Genomic DNA, 15,768 nt, shown 5'->3' with positions numbered 1-15,768 from the left:
AAAGTGCATAGGATTAAAATATTCAGCACTTTCTGCCACATTTTTTATCAAAAATTGGCAACTTTGAACACAGAGTTTCAAAAAAAAAAAAAAAAAGGGAATCAGATTATCACCTTCAAAGAGAAAAGCATTGATACTTCTTTATTTTTGGTGCCAAACATCTTTGCCCACCACTACGTATCAATAGCAAATGATGAGGCGTGTCTAACAGGAAACAACAATTCCAACTATTTTCGTCTTAAAAATAACATACTTGAATAGCACAAAAAATGCCTGGGGATTAAAAAAAAACAACAATAAATTACCATATAGAGAGGAGGTGTTTCTTTAAAGCCAAAACCTCCCCCACAATGTGGAACAGCCAATGGCAGCGGATACACACACACACACACACACACACACACACACACACACACACACACACACACAAGAAAGCACTTTAATCTCCCTGCAAAGCCTTCCCTCTCCATGATGATCAAAGGGATTCCTTACAATAAGCATTAGCTCTTCAGCATTCATCCCTCTTTCCTTTTTTTTTTTTCCTCCTCACCCACTGGGGGAGTTAACCATCTCCTACATGGTGCAACTCACTGTACCACACACACACACACACACACACACACACACACACACACACACACACACATACACAAGACATAGATGTACTCCTAGAGCACCCACGCAGACTCAGCGGCACTAGCGTCATCCCGAAATCCATGAGCCGACACACGAATCGGCCTTTGATGGTGTAATAATCCCGGGAGCTCATTTATACCTTCACAACTCCGAGATGTCATTTTCTGTTTTTCCAGATGGATCCCAAAAGTGACATCAATGGACGGGGGGGGGGGGGGGGGGGGGAAGAAAAGCGCTGTGATTCCTGTAATTTGTGTTAACGTGCATTAAGTTTATTAAAGCTGTACAGTATAGCTCCCAGTTTTTAAAAAACAACAACAACACGGACTTGCTGTGTCCGCAGTGTTTATGTAACAGCAGAATCGAGGACGCTTGGAGGAAGCTCGAGCACACACACACTCACTCACACACACACACACACACACACACACACACACACACACACACACACACACACACACACCACAATTCTCGGGAATAAAGCCAATTACATAGGCGGCGTGTGATTGTGTTGAAGAAGCTGAGAAGCCATTGGCCGATCCCTCTGCAAGCGAGACGAACCCACCCGTACTCAGCGCTCCCTGTTGTCAGACGTGGCTGCAGGCCGACCGCCTCGCCGGTTATAAATACCGCCTCCGTTTGAAGCTTCGGTTTGCGTTATGCATCGATCTTAATTCATTAAGATGGTTAATTAATTCATTAATTAATGGTTCCCGCAGCGATACGGGCCGTCCCGTCAGCCACAGAAACTCCACTTCAAAAGAAAAAAAGAAAACAAGTTAAGTCAGTTCAGGTAATCAGAGCTGAACTCTTCTCTACTGCTCCGCCGCTGCCGTCAGTCCTTAAAAGATGAAAAATGTATTTATTAATCCTAAAAAAATGTAACATATTTTCATGTTGTTTGTCTGAACACAATGAATCTGCACTTTGCTGTACGTGTCCGCTTGGTGGAGGATTAAATCTGAAATGTGTTGCAGCGTCACGACTGGAAGTTACTTTTTTATGTTTGCTTAACTCCAACAGCAACGATCAAAAACAACAAAAAAAAGCTAATATTTTCATAATCAATTTATAATTTTAGTATTTCTTTCCAGCAACATTTCCTTGTGAAACATTTTTCATTTTCATGAAGGTGAAGTGAATATTTTTGGGGTTTTGAACTGTTGGTCGATTAAAAAAAACAACGTATTTTACAGTGAAAACTATTCATTAATACAATATTCAGTAGATTTAAAGCTTTTAAGTGTCATTACTGGGCACTACATGCAGATCAATACATAACATGTTCTTGTTTTATCCATTTGCTTTTTTACGAAGGTGAATATTTTCAGGATTTGAACTGTTGGTAGATTAAAACTAAACTTTTTTCAACTATTTTAAGACATTCTACAGGCCAAACTATTCATTATAAATTCATAAAAGCGTCAGTACTGTGCAATACTTGCAGACCGACGCATAACATCATCGCTGTTATAAACTCATGACTAACGATAAATCTATTTCTATGTCAGAACTGTTCTCACCTTTATCCGTTCAGTCCTTTTCTATACAAATTCACCTCAGAATAAGTAATCCTAATAAATCTGCATCAGCCAATCAACTTTATTAAGTGCTCATCACTGAGGTCAGTGCACTTTTAATTTGGGGATTTCAGCATGATTCTGAGAGGCTTATAATGAGAGCGACTCATTGGAAGAATAATCTGAAAAGGCTGGAGGTAAAGACAGCAAAGGTCAGAGAGTCCTGACAGCAGACGGAGCAGAACGCAGTCATGATGCTCAATACGAAACGAGTCCAGAGAGGAAAAGGAGTTTTAAAAGACATTTAGTAACTATCGCTGTTGATTTCTGCAAACAGCTCACCCCTGCAGAAGCAGAGATGCTGGCAATGACGCAAAAACAGAAAGTCTGAACTCATTAAAACCTGCAACCGCACTGCATCAAACACAGAGAGTACATTATAAATACACAACGCTTATTCAACTCCACAAACATCAATCATTTGTAACACTGTATGACAATTCTTTAACAAAAACTGAAGGTCGAGTTATTCAAAATTACCCAGATTACGTATATAAAGGGTCGACTGCGTAGCAAATGATGCCAAAATCACAGACAGTCCTCGCATCGACAGTAACTCTCGTGTCCCTTCGTCTCGAACCCACGTCGAAACCGGGATGGACGTGTCGGGACGCCGTCGCTCGAGGCGCTGAGAGGAGTCTGGAGGCGAGACCGCTTTGCGCGGCGGGGGTTAAAACAAGTACGCACAAAATGTGGCGTTAAAGCGGCATGCAAAAAAAAAAAAAAAATAACAAGACGCCATTCAGAGAACTCGCGCGGGAGTTTTTAGGCATCCGGAAAGTACAGTTCACTCACGACCGGGCTCGCAGCGAGACCGAGTCACAACACGGTACGCAGGCAGAAAAAAAAAAAAAAAAAAAAAAAAAAAAAAAAGGAACAGAGATTACATAAGAGAGTTAAAAGTGTTATTATAGCTCTCAGTCCACGTGCACTAACACCGATCATCTATGTGCTGTTTAAATCTGAGCGATGTGTCAGCAATGTGAGAAATGAATCCCCCCCCCCCCCCCCCCCAACGCCCCATCACCCCTCCTCACCCCCCCTCCCCCGTCTTACCTTCCCCAGCTGTCATGGTGCTGCAGCTGGAGAGGAACGCAGATGCGCTGCTGATCTCTGGTAAAGTCTCAGTCTCCGCCTCTCCCTCTGCCACTGTTTACGTCTCGGCTGGTGCTACGGAAATGGCTGCTTTGTTGTTTTGCTCTCTTTCCATCTATTCCCCCGCAGCGATCTCTGTACCCCCACCTCTCTCTCTCTCTCTCTCTCTCTCTCTCTCTCTCTCTCTGTCCTCCCCCCCCCTCCCCTGGTTCCTCCCTGCCAGTGCAAAGCAACAACAGTGAAAAACCTCGTTCATCCACCGCCCACATACGCAGATCATTAAAAACAAGTGAATTGCACCTTTCTTTTTTTTTTTTACAAACACTTCACAATTAAAAGCTCTTTGCAAAATCCCGAAGGGAAAAAAAAGAAAAAAAAAGCAATTTTTAAAAAAAAAATTTCAGATGGGTTTGTGGATGTCCTTGAAATTCAGAACTCTATTATCCCTCACCTCTTACGCGAGTTTTTATAATTGTCTCCCATGTTCCACATTTAGCGCCTCACATTCGTCTCAGCCGTGAGGCGAATGGATTCAAATTAAAACAAGCCGTCATCCCAAAGTCAATTTCAGTGCAGCTGTGAAAAACAGAGACAGTCGCGCCGAGCGGGCCGACGGTGTCGGACAGCAGGACCGACTTATCTGGTAACTGCTACAAATGAGTCATGTTTACGTACGGCATTCGTCGTAGTCCTACCAACCGAACTCTTCGGAAGAAAATGAAAACAAGATGGGGTGACGGGGAGGGACCGCATGTCAGAAATGTCCATCTTTCGTCAGCGGGACTCGTGTTGAGCAACGACCTTCTCAAGACTTCAGTAAATCAGAGAGGAGATTCAGACTTTTGTTTTAAACTAAAAGAGGAGTAAAGATGAAATCACGAGTCCGTTATGTGGTTTATTGGATTTGCACTGTCAAGATGTCACGGAGGTCGACATGTCCTACCGACTTTCGCACCGACTACGGATCACTGGACCTGACATTTCCCATCATGCAACCCCTTCCACTATGTCTTTGAACTCCACACGATGAGTTTGCAACACACAAGCTGAAATAACCCCAATGACTCTTGTGTTTTCTCCAGAGAGAGACACAGAGACTTTATACTACAGGCCGAGAAGCTCTCTTCATGACGACAATAATAACGAGTGTCATGCATAAAAGAGAAGGACTCTGCAGTTCTGCATGTCATCAGATCCATGTGGTACTAAATACATTAGAGATAATAGATATAAGGAAACAGCTTAACGTTGTTTTTTTTTTCTTTTTGAGTTACAGTTTTTTACCAGACGGCAACTTTTTGCTGGGCGGCGGAGCCTCTAAACTGTGGTCAAATAAGACAGAAAGCTGTGGTGTTCATTAGTGCTTGGGTGCCAAACTTTATTACTTTTTAGTGGCACCGTCTTGAATTGCTTCGATACTCGAGTTTCAAAAAAAAATGCAGTGTCATTCTGCACCAAATTTCTATACAATCGATTAGGATTCAATCTCACCAGCGTTGGGGAGCCAACACGGTGTTTGTCGTGCGTAGCTTCTGCTGGGCAGCCCGCCCTCATAAATAAAATACCTCTTCAGAACAACATTATTTCACGAGTCTGAGTTTCGCTGCGGTAACTGGAGGCTTCTCTGTGTGCAACCGCACATTGCTCGGGTCAAGCTGTAGTCTGCGTGTGAGGCGTTTAGGAGAAATCTGTAAATTGTAGTGTCTACTGATAGACTGCGTGTGAGGCGTTTACGGGATATCTGTAAACTGTAGTGTCTAGAGATAGCTTGCGTGTGAGACGTTTAGGGAACATCTGTATATTGTAGCGTCTATAGATAGCATACATGTGATGTGTTCAGGGAACACCGGTGAATTGTAGCATCTGCAGATAGCCTGCGAGGCATTGAGGGGATATAGGCATTTTGTTGTTTCTGACAGTTTACATGCAAGGCGATTAGGGGATATCAGTAAATTCTAGCGTCTACTGGTGGCCTGCATGTGGTGTGTTTAGGGGACATCAGTAAATTGTAGCTTCTATAGACAGTCAGCATGTGAGGTGTTTAGGGGATATGTGTAAATCGTTGCGTCTTCACAGAGCCTGCGTGTGAGGCGTTTAGGGGATATCTGTACATTGTAGTGCCTACTGATAGTCTGCATGTGAGGCGTTTACGGAACATCTGTACATTTTAGTGTCTACTGGTAGGCTGCGAGGCAGTTAGGGGATTTCTGCATATCGCAGTGTCTACAGATAGCCTGCATGTGAGGTGTTTAAGGGACATCTGTAAATTGTTGCGTCTACAGATAGCCTGCAAATGATGCATTCAGGGGACATTTGTCAAGAGTATTATCTACCGATATCCTGCATGTGAGGCGTTGAAGGGAAGTGTCAACTACACAAAACAACCTTCGGTTACAGTCTCCCCCTCTAAGCCGCACGACTCATCGCGTGAACATCTAACACACCCTGCAATAAGCACGCAGCATGCTGGTGCCAAGACCCAGTGATGCCGGCGGTCGACGCAGGTGTAAAAAGTCAACGTGGCCCTCGTATTCATGACAATAACCACAGCTGTGCAGTTGTGCGTGAATGGCACGATTACTGAAGTCGTCTCCTCTGTTTTCACTCCACGTGAGATTGAAACGGTGGAGTGGCAGCCGAGGGCGGACGTCTAACCCGTGTTCACCGTGGCTCAGCTGTTCCCCCTGTAAATGCAGTGTGGTCAGCTGTAATGGGACAGAGTCAGCAGTAAGTGTGTGTGTGTGTGTGTGTGTGTGTGTGTGTGTGTGTGTGTGTGTGTGTGTGTGTGAGAGCAGCTCCACCTGAGCAGAGGTCAATGCTCTGCAAACACTCAAAACATTCCATCCATCTGCATTTTCTCTCTTTTTTTTTTTTCTTTTTTACCGTCTCTTCTCCGTTTGTGTGGCGTCTTATTTACACATATTTCCAAACGGATGCCTCAGGAAGTCTGTTTTGGCTCCGCGGAGGGACATCTGAAAGCTCCAGTGGATGCCCACCTCCCGTGGTGGAAACTCACCCCCCCTTGCAGCCCCGGGCTGTCCGTCTGTCCATGAAGCCTCCCCCCCCCCCCCCCCCCCTCCTCATTCCTTTCTCCACATTCGTAACAACACATGCAGAATACAACCTAAGTTAACCTGACACGCCCAAATGGAGTATGATGGATATAAAAAAAAAAAAAGAACTGTGAACTGTGAAAAAAGCTGGCGGGAAGACACGCGATGAAAAATGAGGGGCCTGAATGAAGAAGGCCGTCACGCACAACTCTAAAATGTCCTCCTGCGTCACATGACGGACGAACCGCCGAGCTGCTCCAGAGATCCACAAACGCTCCTCACGTCTTACATGACAACAAAAGCCCCTTCCTCCTTTTAGCAGGGAGGACAATTACATAAGCAGCGGGGAGTTTCGACAAGACACTCCGCATTTGTCTGAACGATGTGCCCTTGATGTTTAACCGCGGATGCTTGTTATGGATGCACGTGGGTCAAAACGTCAAAAGAGCCACACGCATCTGCTAAAATAAAGAAGTCCCTCCAGGACTTTGCGTCGTTTCTCTGTGACTGTTGCGATCCAGAAATGATCGATTTTGCGGCGAATTTTCTCGAGTTTGCTCGTTAATTACTGCAATCGGAAGATGGCGATTTTCCTTGGGAGGGACCCATGAAGACACGAAGGTGAGAGGGACTGAGGGACTCACCTGAGCCGGAGGATGAGATCATGTTCCCGGATCTTTGGACTTCATCGAATTTGCTGAAGATTACATTCAACCTATAAACAAGAGAGTGAGAAAAAAAATATATATATATATTTAAAAAAATGCGATGATAAATTATGTAGAAAGAGCACGAACAGAACCGAAGTGTCAGAGAGCAGCGGAGAGAGTGGCGGGTCGGGAAAAAAAAGGAAGCCCAGCCCCCGCTGACTGCTCCATCCATCACTTCTGAGGCGAGAAGCGCTCCCTCTGCTCCGAGCAGCGGGGATCGCCAAGACCAAAATAGACCGTGTCCAAAACCGCCACATAGACGAGGAACTGGCACCGGGGGCCAGAGACGGAGAGAGGGACGGGGGGAGGGGGAGGGGGAGGGCGACGATGGTGGGACGCAGGCGGAGGCATATGGTCCGGTGTTAAACAGGACAAAGAGGACGACAAGGTAGCAGAGTCTGAGCTTTGAAATCCTGGCAGACGTTTTCTAAAACAGGTTTGTTTACAAGAGACGACAGAAAGAAAAAAAACAAAAACAATTTGATTTCAGCGGCTGGTAAAATCACGGGCCTCGTTAAAGTACATCAAACGCAATTATTCTATAAAGAGAAAGGAGTGCACCTCCGTCTCAGCCTCACCTGTCGAACTGTAGCTCTAAATCTAAAGCGGTTCAGATTATTTTAGATTTGACTGACAGACAAATGTGATTAGAGAAAAAAAAAAAATCAGCACGACATCAATCATATGGAAAAAAAAAAACACATCTGGAGATCAAATTTGAGAAAATAGAGAAAGACCTTCCTTATTATGAACACTGGGCTGTTTTCAGGGTCATTTCACTCCCTTCACTCTTAAGCTCATATCTAAATCATTACAGGTGCTAACCATTCATGCTATAGCTTGTTTTTTTCAGGACAGTTGAGGCCATCAAGATCTTTCATCGTCGAATTTGATAATACTTAAAGATCGTTTATATTAGCCTTTATATCGAGGAAAAAATACACTTTATGAAATTGTTATGTTTTCACACGTATCTCGCCATTAAATATCGTCAGTACAGATGTCTTTTTTTTTCCCATCGTCGTGTAGATGAGATTGTCTACGATCTGGAGATATCTCAACCATGTTGAAGCAATTTGAAAGAAAAAAATAAAGTGGGGTGTAACGTCAGCCGTATGTTAGAGAGGTCAGCTGTGATTTCAAAACCGGATTCGTTGAAAGCGCTTCGTCGTGCAGAGAAACAACAGGCGTCATCAGAGAGGGTGAATTCTGATGTTTATTTTGATGTAAAGTACGATGGTAAGCGATCGGGATTTTTTTTGGGGGTGATTTTCTCCGCAACGTTTCGCCCCACGGACGAGACATTTCTATTTTTTGGAAAGCTTAAGTCGTGCAGTTTCGTACGATATCTCGTGCGCCTCTCCGTGATGAATGCTCGTAATTCAACCGAGAAGAAGAGGTGGGAATTTGGACGCAGTCGGTTCTGAAGGGTTAAACGGTCTTTTATGTTTAAAAGGTTTTTTTACACACCGAGTGCTGATTTCTTACAAGAATCAGTCAAAAATGTACAGTCTCACAATTAATTCAGAGAGCTGAGAAATTCAAATTTAGTAGTTAAGATATAATCCCCAGATGGGCTGAAATGAAAAGGATATCATTGGACCGTTTAGGACGATCCCTTGAGGAACGCATGCAGCCGTAAATATCTCGGTGGATTTTTCTGCTCTCAATCTGCACTACTTAAAGATTCCACTAGAGGGAGTGGTGAGTCTGAAGCGTTATGACATGCGAAACAAATAACAAAAACAGAAAACGGGACACCGAGACAGACGGACGGACAGACAGACAGACGGCTTGCTTGTTATCGTACCGTGACTGCGGCAGGCCCTTCTTGCTGAGATCCAGCCTCACCCTCTCGCCCACGTGTCTGTAGATCTCCACCAGGCAGCTCATGGCGCCGTCGCGTACCTGACGACCACATACACAACGACAAATGTCTCCCGTCTTTCTTCTTCACAATCGCAGCGCATTCGCTGAGCTTCGGGCCTCGTTCCAAAGCATCTAATCTACCGTGACACGTCGCAGTGCCTGTACAGCTGCCGCTAGGGGGGGAAGAACTGTGGGAGGGGTGTTTGAGCATGTAATCTTTTTTTCCCACCATAAAAATCTTCCTCTCATCTGATACAATCACACAGATAAGAGATCCAGGAGTTATTGAAACAATTATTTACCAGTTATCAGTTTGATTAATTATGCAGTTTAAAGACAAAAAAAAATTAAAAACTGACACAAGTAACCAGAAATCTATCCAACAGATGGTTATTTAATTTAATCAACAATAATTCAATTTACAGCAAATCCTCACCTTGGAAAAGTAGGTAACAAGAAAATATATATTTTTTGTACCTAAATCGTTAGAAAAACTGTCCTCAATTAATCTGTAATTATTTTGTGTCATATCATTTACCCCGAAATTATTGTCAACTTTTCCACAAACTACTACTTTAAACCTAGGAATGAAATAAAGCAGATGAAGAACAAGCAGCTCTACCTGACTCGTGGGGTCCCCCAGGAGGTTACATATGTGGGGAACGATTTTACTGAGGGTCAGGCCTTGAGCTCCATATCTGAAGATATATATATATATATAAAAAAAAAAAAAATAGTTATCAGCCCAAACAGAACAGATGAACTGGAGGAGACATACAAGAAGTCATCCACTGCTTTCACAGTCAAAGCAAATTACAGTTAGTTTACTTCAGCATGAGAAGGTAGCTTCTTAATATTAAAGAAAGTTGGACCCGTTAATAGCAATCAAATCTTTCATCATTTACAAGAACCGAGTGACAAACAGGTAAAAGATAAGCCGAGCTCACGTGTTCAGCGTGGCGATGAGACAAAGGCACACTCCTTCTCTGGTCCTGTTGTTTTTATGTTTGAAGCCTCCCAGCATGCGGTCCCACACGTACTGCAACAACACACACACACACACACGCACACACACACACAGGAAATTACAGCCATGAAAAAAAATGTGTTTTATATATTTTGTTTAACCTGTTAAAAGAAATATAATTTCTCTTTTTTTTTTTAAATGGTGGTCCGGCCCAGATGATGTAAAGACGTACAAAAAATAAGACATTACAATAAACACAGACTCATAACTGATGTCCAGGCATCACACAAGAGGTCAAATGTACACAGAAAATGTTCAGAAAAATGATTATTATATATCGTAGCGTGAACATTTTGGATTAAAGCGGCAGCCTAGGCATATTTATTTCAGTATTTTATTTACTTTTTAATCAAATTATATGTATTTTATTGTTCACTTTTACATTTCATTTGGCTTTACCTCTTGGAATATCATTTTACTATAATTGTATACTGCAATACGCTAATATTGATTGACATATATTTATTGATCTCGCTCTAGAAGAAGTTATGAATTATTGCAATAATATACATTATAGGACAGCAAATGGTCAGTTTATCTACACGATGTACACAGAAAATGTTCAACAAAATGATTATTATATATCGTAGCATGAACATTTTGAATTAAAACAGCAGCCGAGGCATATTTATTTCAGTATTTCTTTAAAATTGTAATTAAATTATATGTGTTTTTTGGTAAACATTGTTGTATACATTTATATATGTAAATATATGTGCCATGTGCAGCATATATTCACCACTTTTATCCTGCTTTACACTGTAAACAAAAGAAGGTACCTGGAAAGGAACCGGCTGCCCAGAAGTTGAAATATCACGAGTGAATCGTTCAACTAGCGGATACTATTGATGTGCAGTTGGAGTTAAAACCTTTTCCTTGTGTGTGTGTGTGTGTGTGTGTGTGTGATACCTGCGGAGTGGCAGCTTGTTCCATAATCTTTAGCAGCAAAGTTTGGTCGTGGTCTCGAACTTGGTCTTTGGCATCTCCCAATCGATCAATAAGGCTGGGCAGAACTGAGGAGGAGGACAAGTGAAGCATCTCTTTAAAACAATCAGCTGAGCGAAAGAGTTGGAGACGACCTGAACACAAGCGGACGGCTGAAGTTTTCAGATTTTTTTTTTGTAAATAGTTTTGTCCGATATTTTAACTCGGATGGGAAAAAAGGTGAGAATGAGGTAAAAAAAACCACACAAAAAACACTCCTGGACAAAAGGTTTCAACGGTTTAGGTATTAAAATCTAAGAATAGAAGACAATCAGCAGTCGGAAAGGTGAACTGAATGATATTTAAATCTGACCCAACCAATACAAAAATATCAAAAATATTCCTTTGAAGCTGTTTTGTTCATCAGTTAGTTACAGAGAAAGGAAGAGAAACTATCGAACAAAGAGTAAATTTCAAATTTCCGTCTCCATTCAAGTAGCTCAATCATTAAGATGAAAAAAAATAAGAAAATAAAGAGAAAGATGTAAATCTGATGGGGCTCAAATTCTTTCCTACGAAGTACCAAAAATTCCTGTGAATGGATGCCAAAATAAATGTTAAGTGAAATTGCATTATATTAAAATGTGAGATATTTTACAGAACATTTACATTTTGAATCTACACATATGCATAACATTTTTTATATGGACCCAAAACATGGTGAAATACTACTGTTCTTATAGGGCTGTTAAACATACCTCTTTACAATTTTTTACAATCTGTATTTTTATATTTTGCCTTTATTTTCTTTGTTGTGTTGTATTATTTTTCTTCAATTTTCTTGTAGCCTTAACTATGAAAATAAAAAAATTCTCATATCGTGATATACTCTAATAAAATAAAAAAAATTGTTTTTTTTTTTGTATTTCAGTCATTATATTGCTGTAAAACTCAAATTATGCACTTTTTACTTGCACACAAATTACAGTTCATAGTCAATGTTAAATTACAAAATATATATACCTATATAAATCATATAAAAGACTAAGACAGTGAATCTCACCTGTTCCCACTTGGGCCCTGAATCGCTCCTGTAACCTTGTCACTAAGGCAGATAAGAGGTCCAAGCCGAGCAGCGCCACCTAGTGGAGACACAATAAAGACACAGCAAGACAATTTTAAAAACAACATATTAACACATCTGACATCTCGTGGATATAAATCATAATCATGAATTTACCCCCCCCCACACACACACACACACACAAAAACAAAAAAAATTAAAATAAAATCACAGCCACAGGAAGGAAGGAGCTCAGCCTGAGGCCGGGGTCCGAAAACGCACTGTTGCAAAGCATTATGGGTAAACTGGGACCTGTGTTCGTTTTAAGCTTCTGCTGGGTTTGTGAATGACGCTGCCCCGATGCAACTGGTAACGCAGCGACCTGTAACACACACAGGACTCAAACAGGACATTAAATACGGGTTCACTCCGGCACCATGACTGTGCAGCGTCTGTCCACACATACAGTATAAGTACCCAGGCCTCTCGGAGAGCAGCTCATTGAACGTGTAGTGAACGCAGCCCTGCTGACAACCATGACAACACTCACGCATCACCTGGACAACAGTCCAGGACAAGGTGCAATTTTTGGAACCCACTTAACATGTCAAAAAGTGAAGGACACCAAAAACTGATCTCCATAACTGAGTTCTGCCGCCCTCTGGTGGCCTTCTGCATACCTACCCACAGGGTAACCCAGACATAATAATAGATGGCTAGATGGATGGTAGTAAAATGTTAAAATATACAAATGTAATAAAGCACAGTATATACAAATACAATCAAATCTAATTGAACGACAGCAGTAGTGCATGTCAGGTAATTGAACATGGTGATGTCATGGTGATGTCATGGTGATGCCAGTAGAGTGAGTCTATTGAATTATATGTTATTGTCAAAGATGGAGAGCAGATGTGGCCAAAGGTGACTTATTGCAGTGTATTGCACTGCAGTGGGCAGGAACGATCGCCTTAATGTCACTTGGTGTATTTTTATGTGCATTTACTTTCACAGAAAGCAAAAAAAACCACAAAAAAAAAATATTTTTTTTTGGTTTTTTTTTACAGCGAAGTATAATTATTTCCATGCAGGCTGTGGTTTTATCCCATCAGCCACACTTTCTCCCAGCTGAAGGAGCAGGTAGTGTTGTGTGTGTGTGTGTGTGTGTGTGTGTGTGTGTGTGTGTGTGTGTGTGTGTGTGTGTGTGTGTGTACCGGGTATCTGTAGCATCTAAAATCCTCAGCTCAGTCCCCTTTGTTCTCCAACTGGAGGGAATTACAGTAATTAGGCTGATGACAGAGCCCCAAACAAAAGACTCCATTAGAGGGATCAGGGTTTAACAACGGTATGAAAAAAAAAAAAAAAAAAAAAAAAAAAAAAAAAAAAAACTCAACAGAAACTCTCTAATCTTATCTTTGAAACGTCAAAAAAAGAGGTAGGGCGCAAGAGGTTTTTCTCAAAGCTCTGAGGGTGTGCGACGAACCTGAAGGTAAAACTGCTGAGTCACAAAAAAAAAAAAAAAAAAAAAAGGCGAGCCACGACAACAACGGCTTTAAAAAAAAAAAAAAAAAAACGACTCCCGACTAATAACGGTCCGGTCCAGAAGATGAAGGCAAGACAGGCTCCGCCTCTTTGCGGACAGATGGCTAACGCTCTGCTGCTGTCATACACATCCTGACACCCCCAAAAACACACACACACACACGCAACCCCCCCTCGAGGCTCTGGACCCAAATCTCACAGACATCATCCCTTCCAAAGTCCCAAATCCCCCCCCCCCCTCCCCCGACACGCGGGGCTTTAATTTCTTCCTCCTCCTCGTCTCTACTGTGTTTCTGTTCGACGTCTGCGAGTTCAGCAAATACTGAGTAATATTAAATAAGAGGAAACATCCTGAGCCCTGTGTGTGTGTGTGTGTGTGCATTAACTCTCGTGGAAAAAAAAAAAAAAAGGACTTGTCGGGATGAAATGTAAAGATGCGTTCAGGGGGGGGGGGGGGGGGTCGTTCGGGACGTTGCAACTGCCGGCGGTCGTTCGTTATCGTGCCTTTTTTTTTGTTTTCCGATTCAGAAAAGTACAAATAGACATCCCGAAGCTTCCCGGCCTCTTAAAACACGCGACGGCTTTTATGCACGGATTTCGACAAACCAGCACATTTTGGAAAACAGCAAGCAGAAATCCATCGTGGGGCTTCGCCACTTCCTCCCTCGGGATTAAGATCCCATCGTTTTGTATTCATTCAATACTCATTTACCTGATTGCAGAAGGAACGCCATAAAAACTACGATGCTGCCCGATACTTTGCCCATTTTGCGGTCGTTCCAGCCTACTGGGCGTAGACCTCGGCTTTATTATTATTTATATATTATATATTCTGCCACCGCTGCAGCTGCCTACCGTGTCCACCAAAGGGTAATTTTGCTGAGGAAGGTGTTTTTTATTTATTTATTTTTTTATTGTTTTAACGAACGCCAGCAGCGTGACGAGGTGCCGAGTGTTTATTCGGCTCTGAGCGCTGAACGTTCTGTGATTTAAAAAAAATATATATATATATATATACATATATATTTATATTGACGCCGCGTTGGTCGGCCGTCACCGGCCGTCCAATCACAGCGAAGGAGGGGGGCGGGGACAAACGAGCCCCGCCCCTTTCGCAGTCACCGGACCGTTATTCACAGCGAAGAACAACTGGAGCGCCACCGGCCGTTCACCTCGAGGGCGCCCGCTTCACCGATATTCAATCGACGAACATTAACGTCATGGATTCAGTTGCAAAAATCAAACATAAGTCGCATTATCGAATTATAATCGTGGCAATAAAATGAACCGGAAAAAGACAATTAAATCGTCGTTTCTCGGACATTCGACAGCCGCAGCGGTGAACGATGAGATCTTCACCACATCGTGTGTTCAGACAGATTGAGAAGGAGGCAGGTCGTCTCTTGCCTTTGACTCAATCAGCAGCCGCTGGATTCGTTTGAACGGAGCACAAAACGTACATTTTCAGCTCCGGCTGGGAAGATGTTTTTTTTTTTTTTTTTTTTTTTTGTATTGCGTAAGAATACAACTATTCCTGTAAGCTTTGACTCACCGCTGTGAGCTTTTACTCCTGGGACGGACGGTTCTGCTCCGGCTCACACTGGTATACTTCCGCACAAAGGGCGAGATGTGCTGATCTCACACAGCAGCAGGACGGACGGCACCGAATGTTCGTGCGGACATCAGGGAGGAAACGGGGGGTGGGGGGGGTTTACGCGCTAAGACTGAAATCGTTTGATTTCATTTCACTGAATGTTTTTAAATCCACTTTGGGGTGTTGACGCACGGCTTGTGTTGGACTTTCAGTTATTGGGATGCAACGTATTGTGATTCTGTTTGTCTCGTTTTAATCTGTCTGAACTTTTTCCTAATTTGCGCGGCTGAAAAATAGTTTTTAATCTCGTTGGGACCTTTTCTGGTTGAATAAATGTTAAATCAATTGAAAAAAAACAAAAAAAAAACAATTCAGGTTTCCTCTGCAAATGCCGTCTTGCGTCTTTGTAGCTGAATGTCAAGAATGCATCATCATTATGATACTTTACTTTGAACCTCCCATTACTTACTCATCATCCCGTGCCCTCATATCCATTTGCTTTTTCTTGTTGTTGATGGTTTCTCTTGTGTTTTTTTTCTTCCTTTTTGCTTTCTGTACTTGTAATATAAAAAAAATGCTTATGAGTAAAAAGTAAAAAAAAAGAAGAAGAAGAATATAATAGAATAGAATAATAATAGAATAGAATAATATATATAATACAATAATAATAATACG

General features: G+C 42.2%; 1 protein-coding gene across 26 annotated transcripts in view; it reads right to left on the bottom strand.

The window, feature by feature from the left end:
* Window positions 1-15,768, bottom strand: part of clasp1a (cytoplasmic linker associated protein 1a) — an 83,993-nt gene that overhangs the window by 43,017 nt on the left and 25,208 nt on the right. For 24 of the 26 annotated variants that reach the window (XM_069154358.1, XM_069154363.1, XM_069154369.1 and 21 more), the window contains exons 3-8: window positions 11,958-12,036; window positions 10,880-10,983; window positions 9,891-9,982; window positions 9,566-9,641; window positions 8,885-8,982; window positions 7,009-7,079 (exon numbers count right to left, since the gene is read on the bottom strand). In XM_069154358.1, coding sequence (XP_069010459.1) covers window positions 7,009-7,079; window positions 8,885-8,982; window positions 9,566-9,641; window positions 9,891-9,982; window positions 10,880-10,983; window positions 11,958-12,036 — 520 coding nt within the window. Of the gene's footprint in view, window positions 1-2,696; window positions 2,943-3,272; window positions 3,439-7,008; window positions 7,080-8,884; window positions 8,983-9,565; window positions 9,642-9,890; window positions 9,983-10,879; window positions 10,984-11,957; window positions 12,037-15,768 lie in introns of those variants that run through there. The other 2 variants (XM_069154376.1, XM_069154375.1) reach the window with 2 other exon arrangements.

This window comes from Embiotoca jacksoni, unplaced genomic scaffold (genome assembly GCF_022577435.1).
Source record: "Embiotoca jacksoni isolate LCO1_2020_lvr unplaced genomic scaffold, fEmbJac1.0.p SCAF_2, whole genome shotgun sequence".
In the NCBI taxonomy this organism is placed as follows: Eukaryota; Metazoa; Chordata; class Actinopteri; family Embiotocidae; genus Embiotoca; species Embiotoca jacksoni.
The sequence above is the reverse complement of the archived record's forward strand: the minus strand, read 5'-3'. Positions and strand labels throughout refer to the sequence as shown.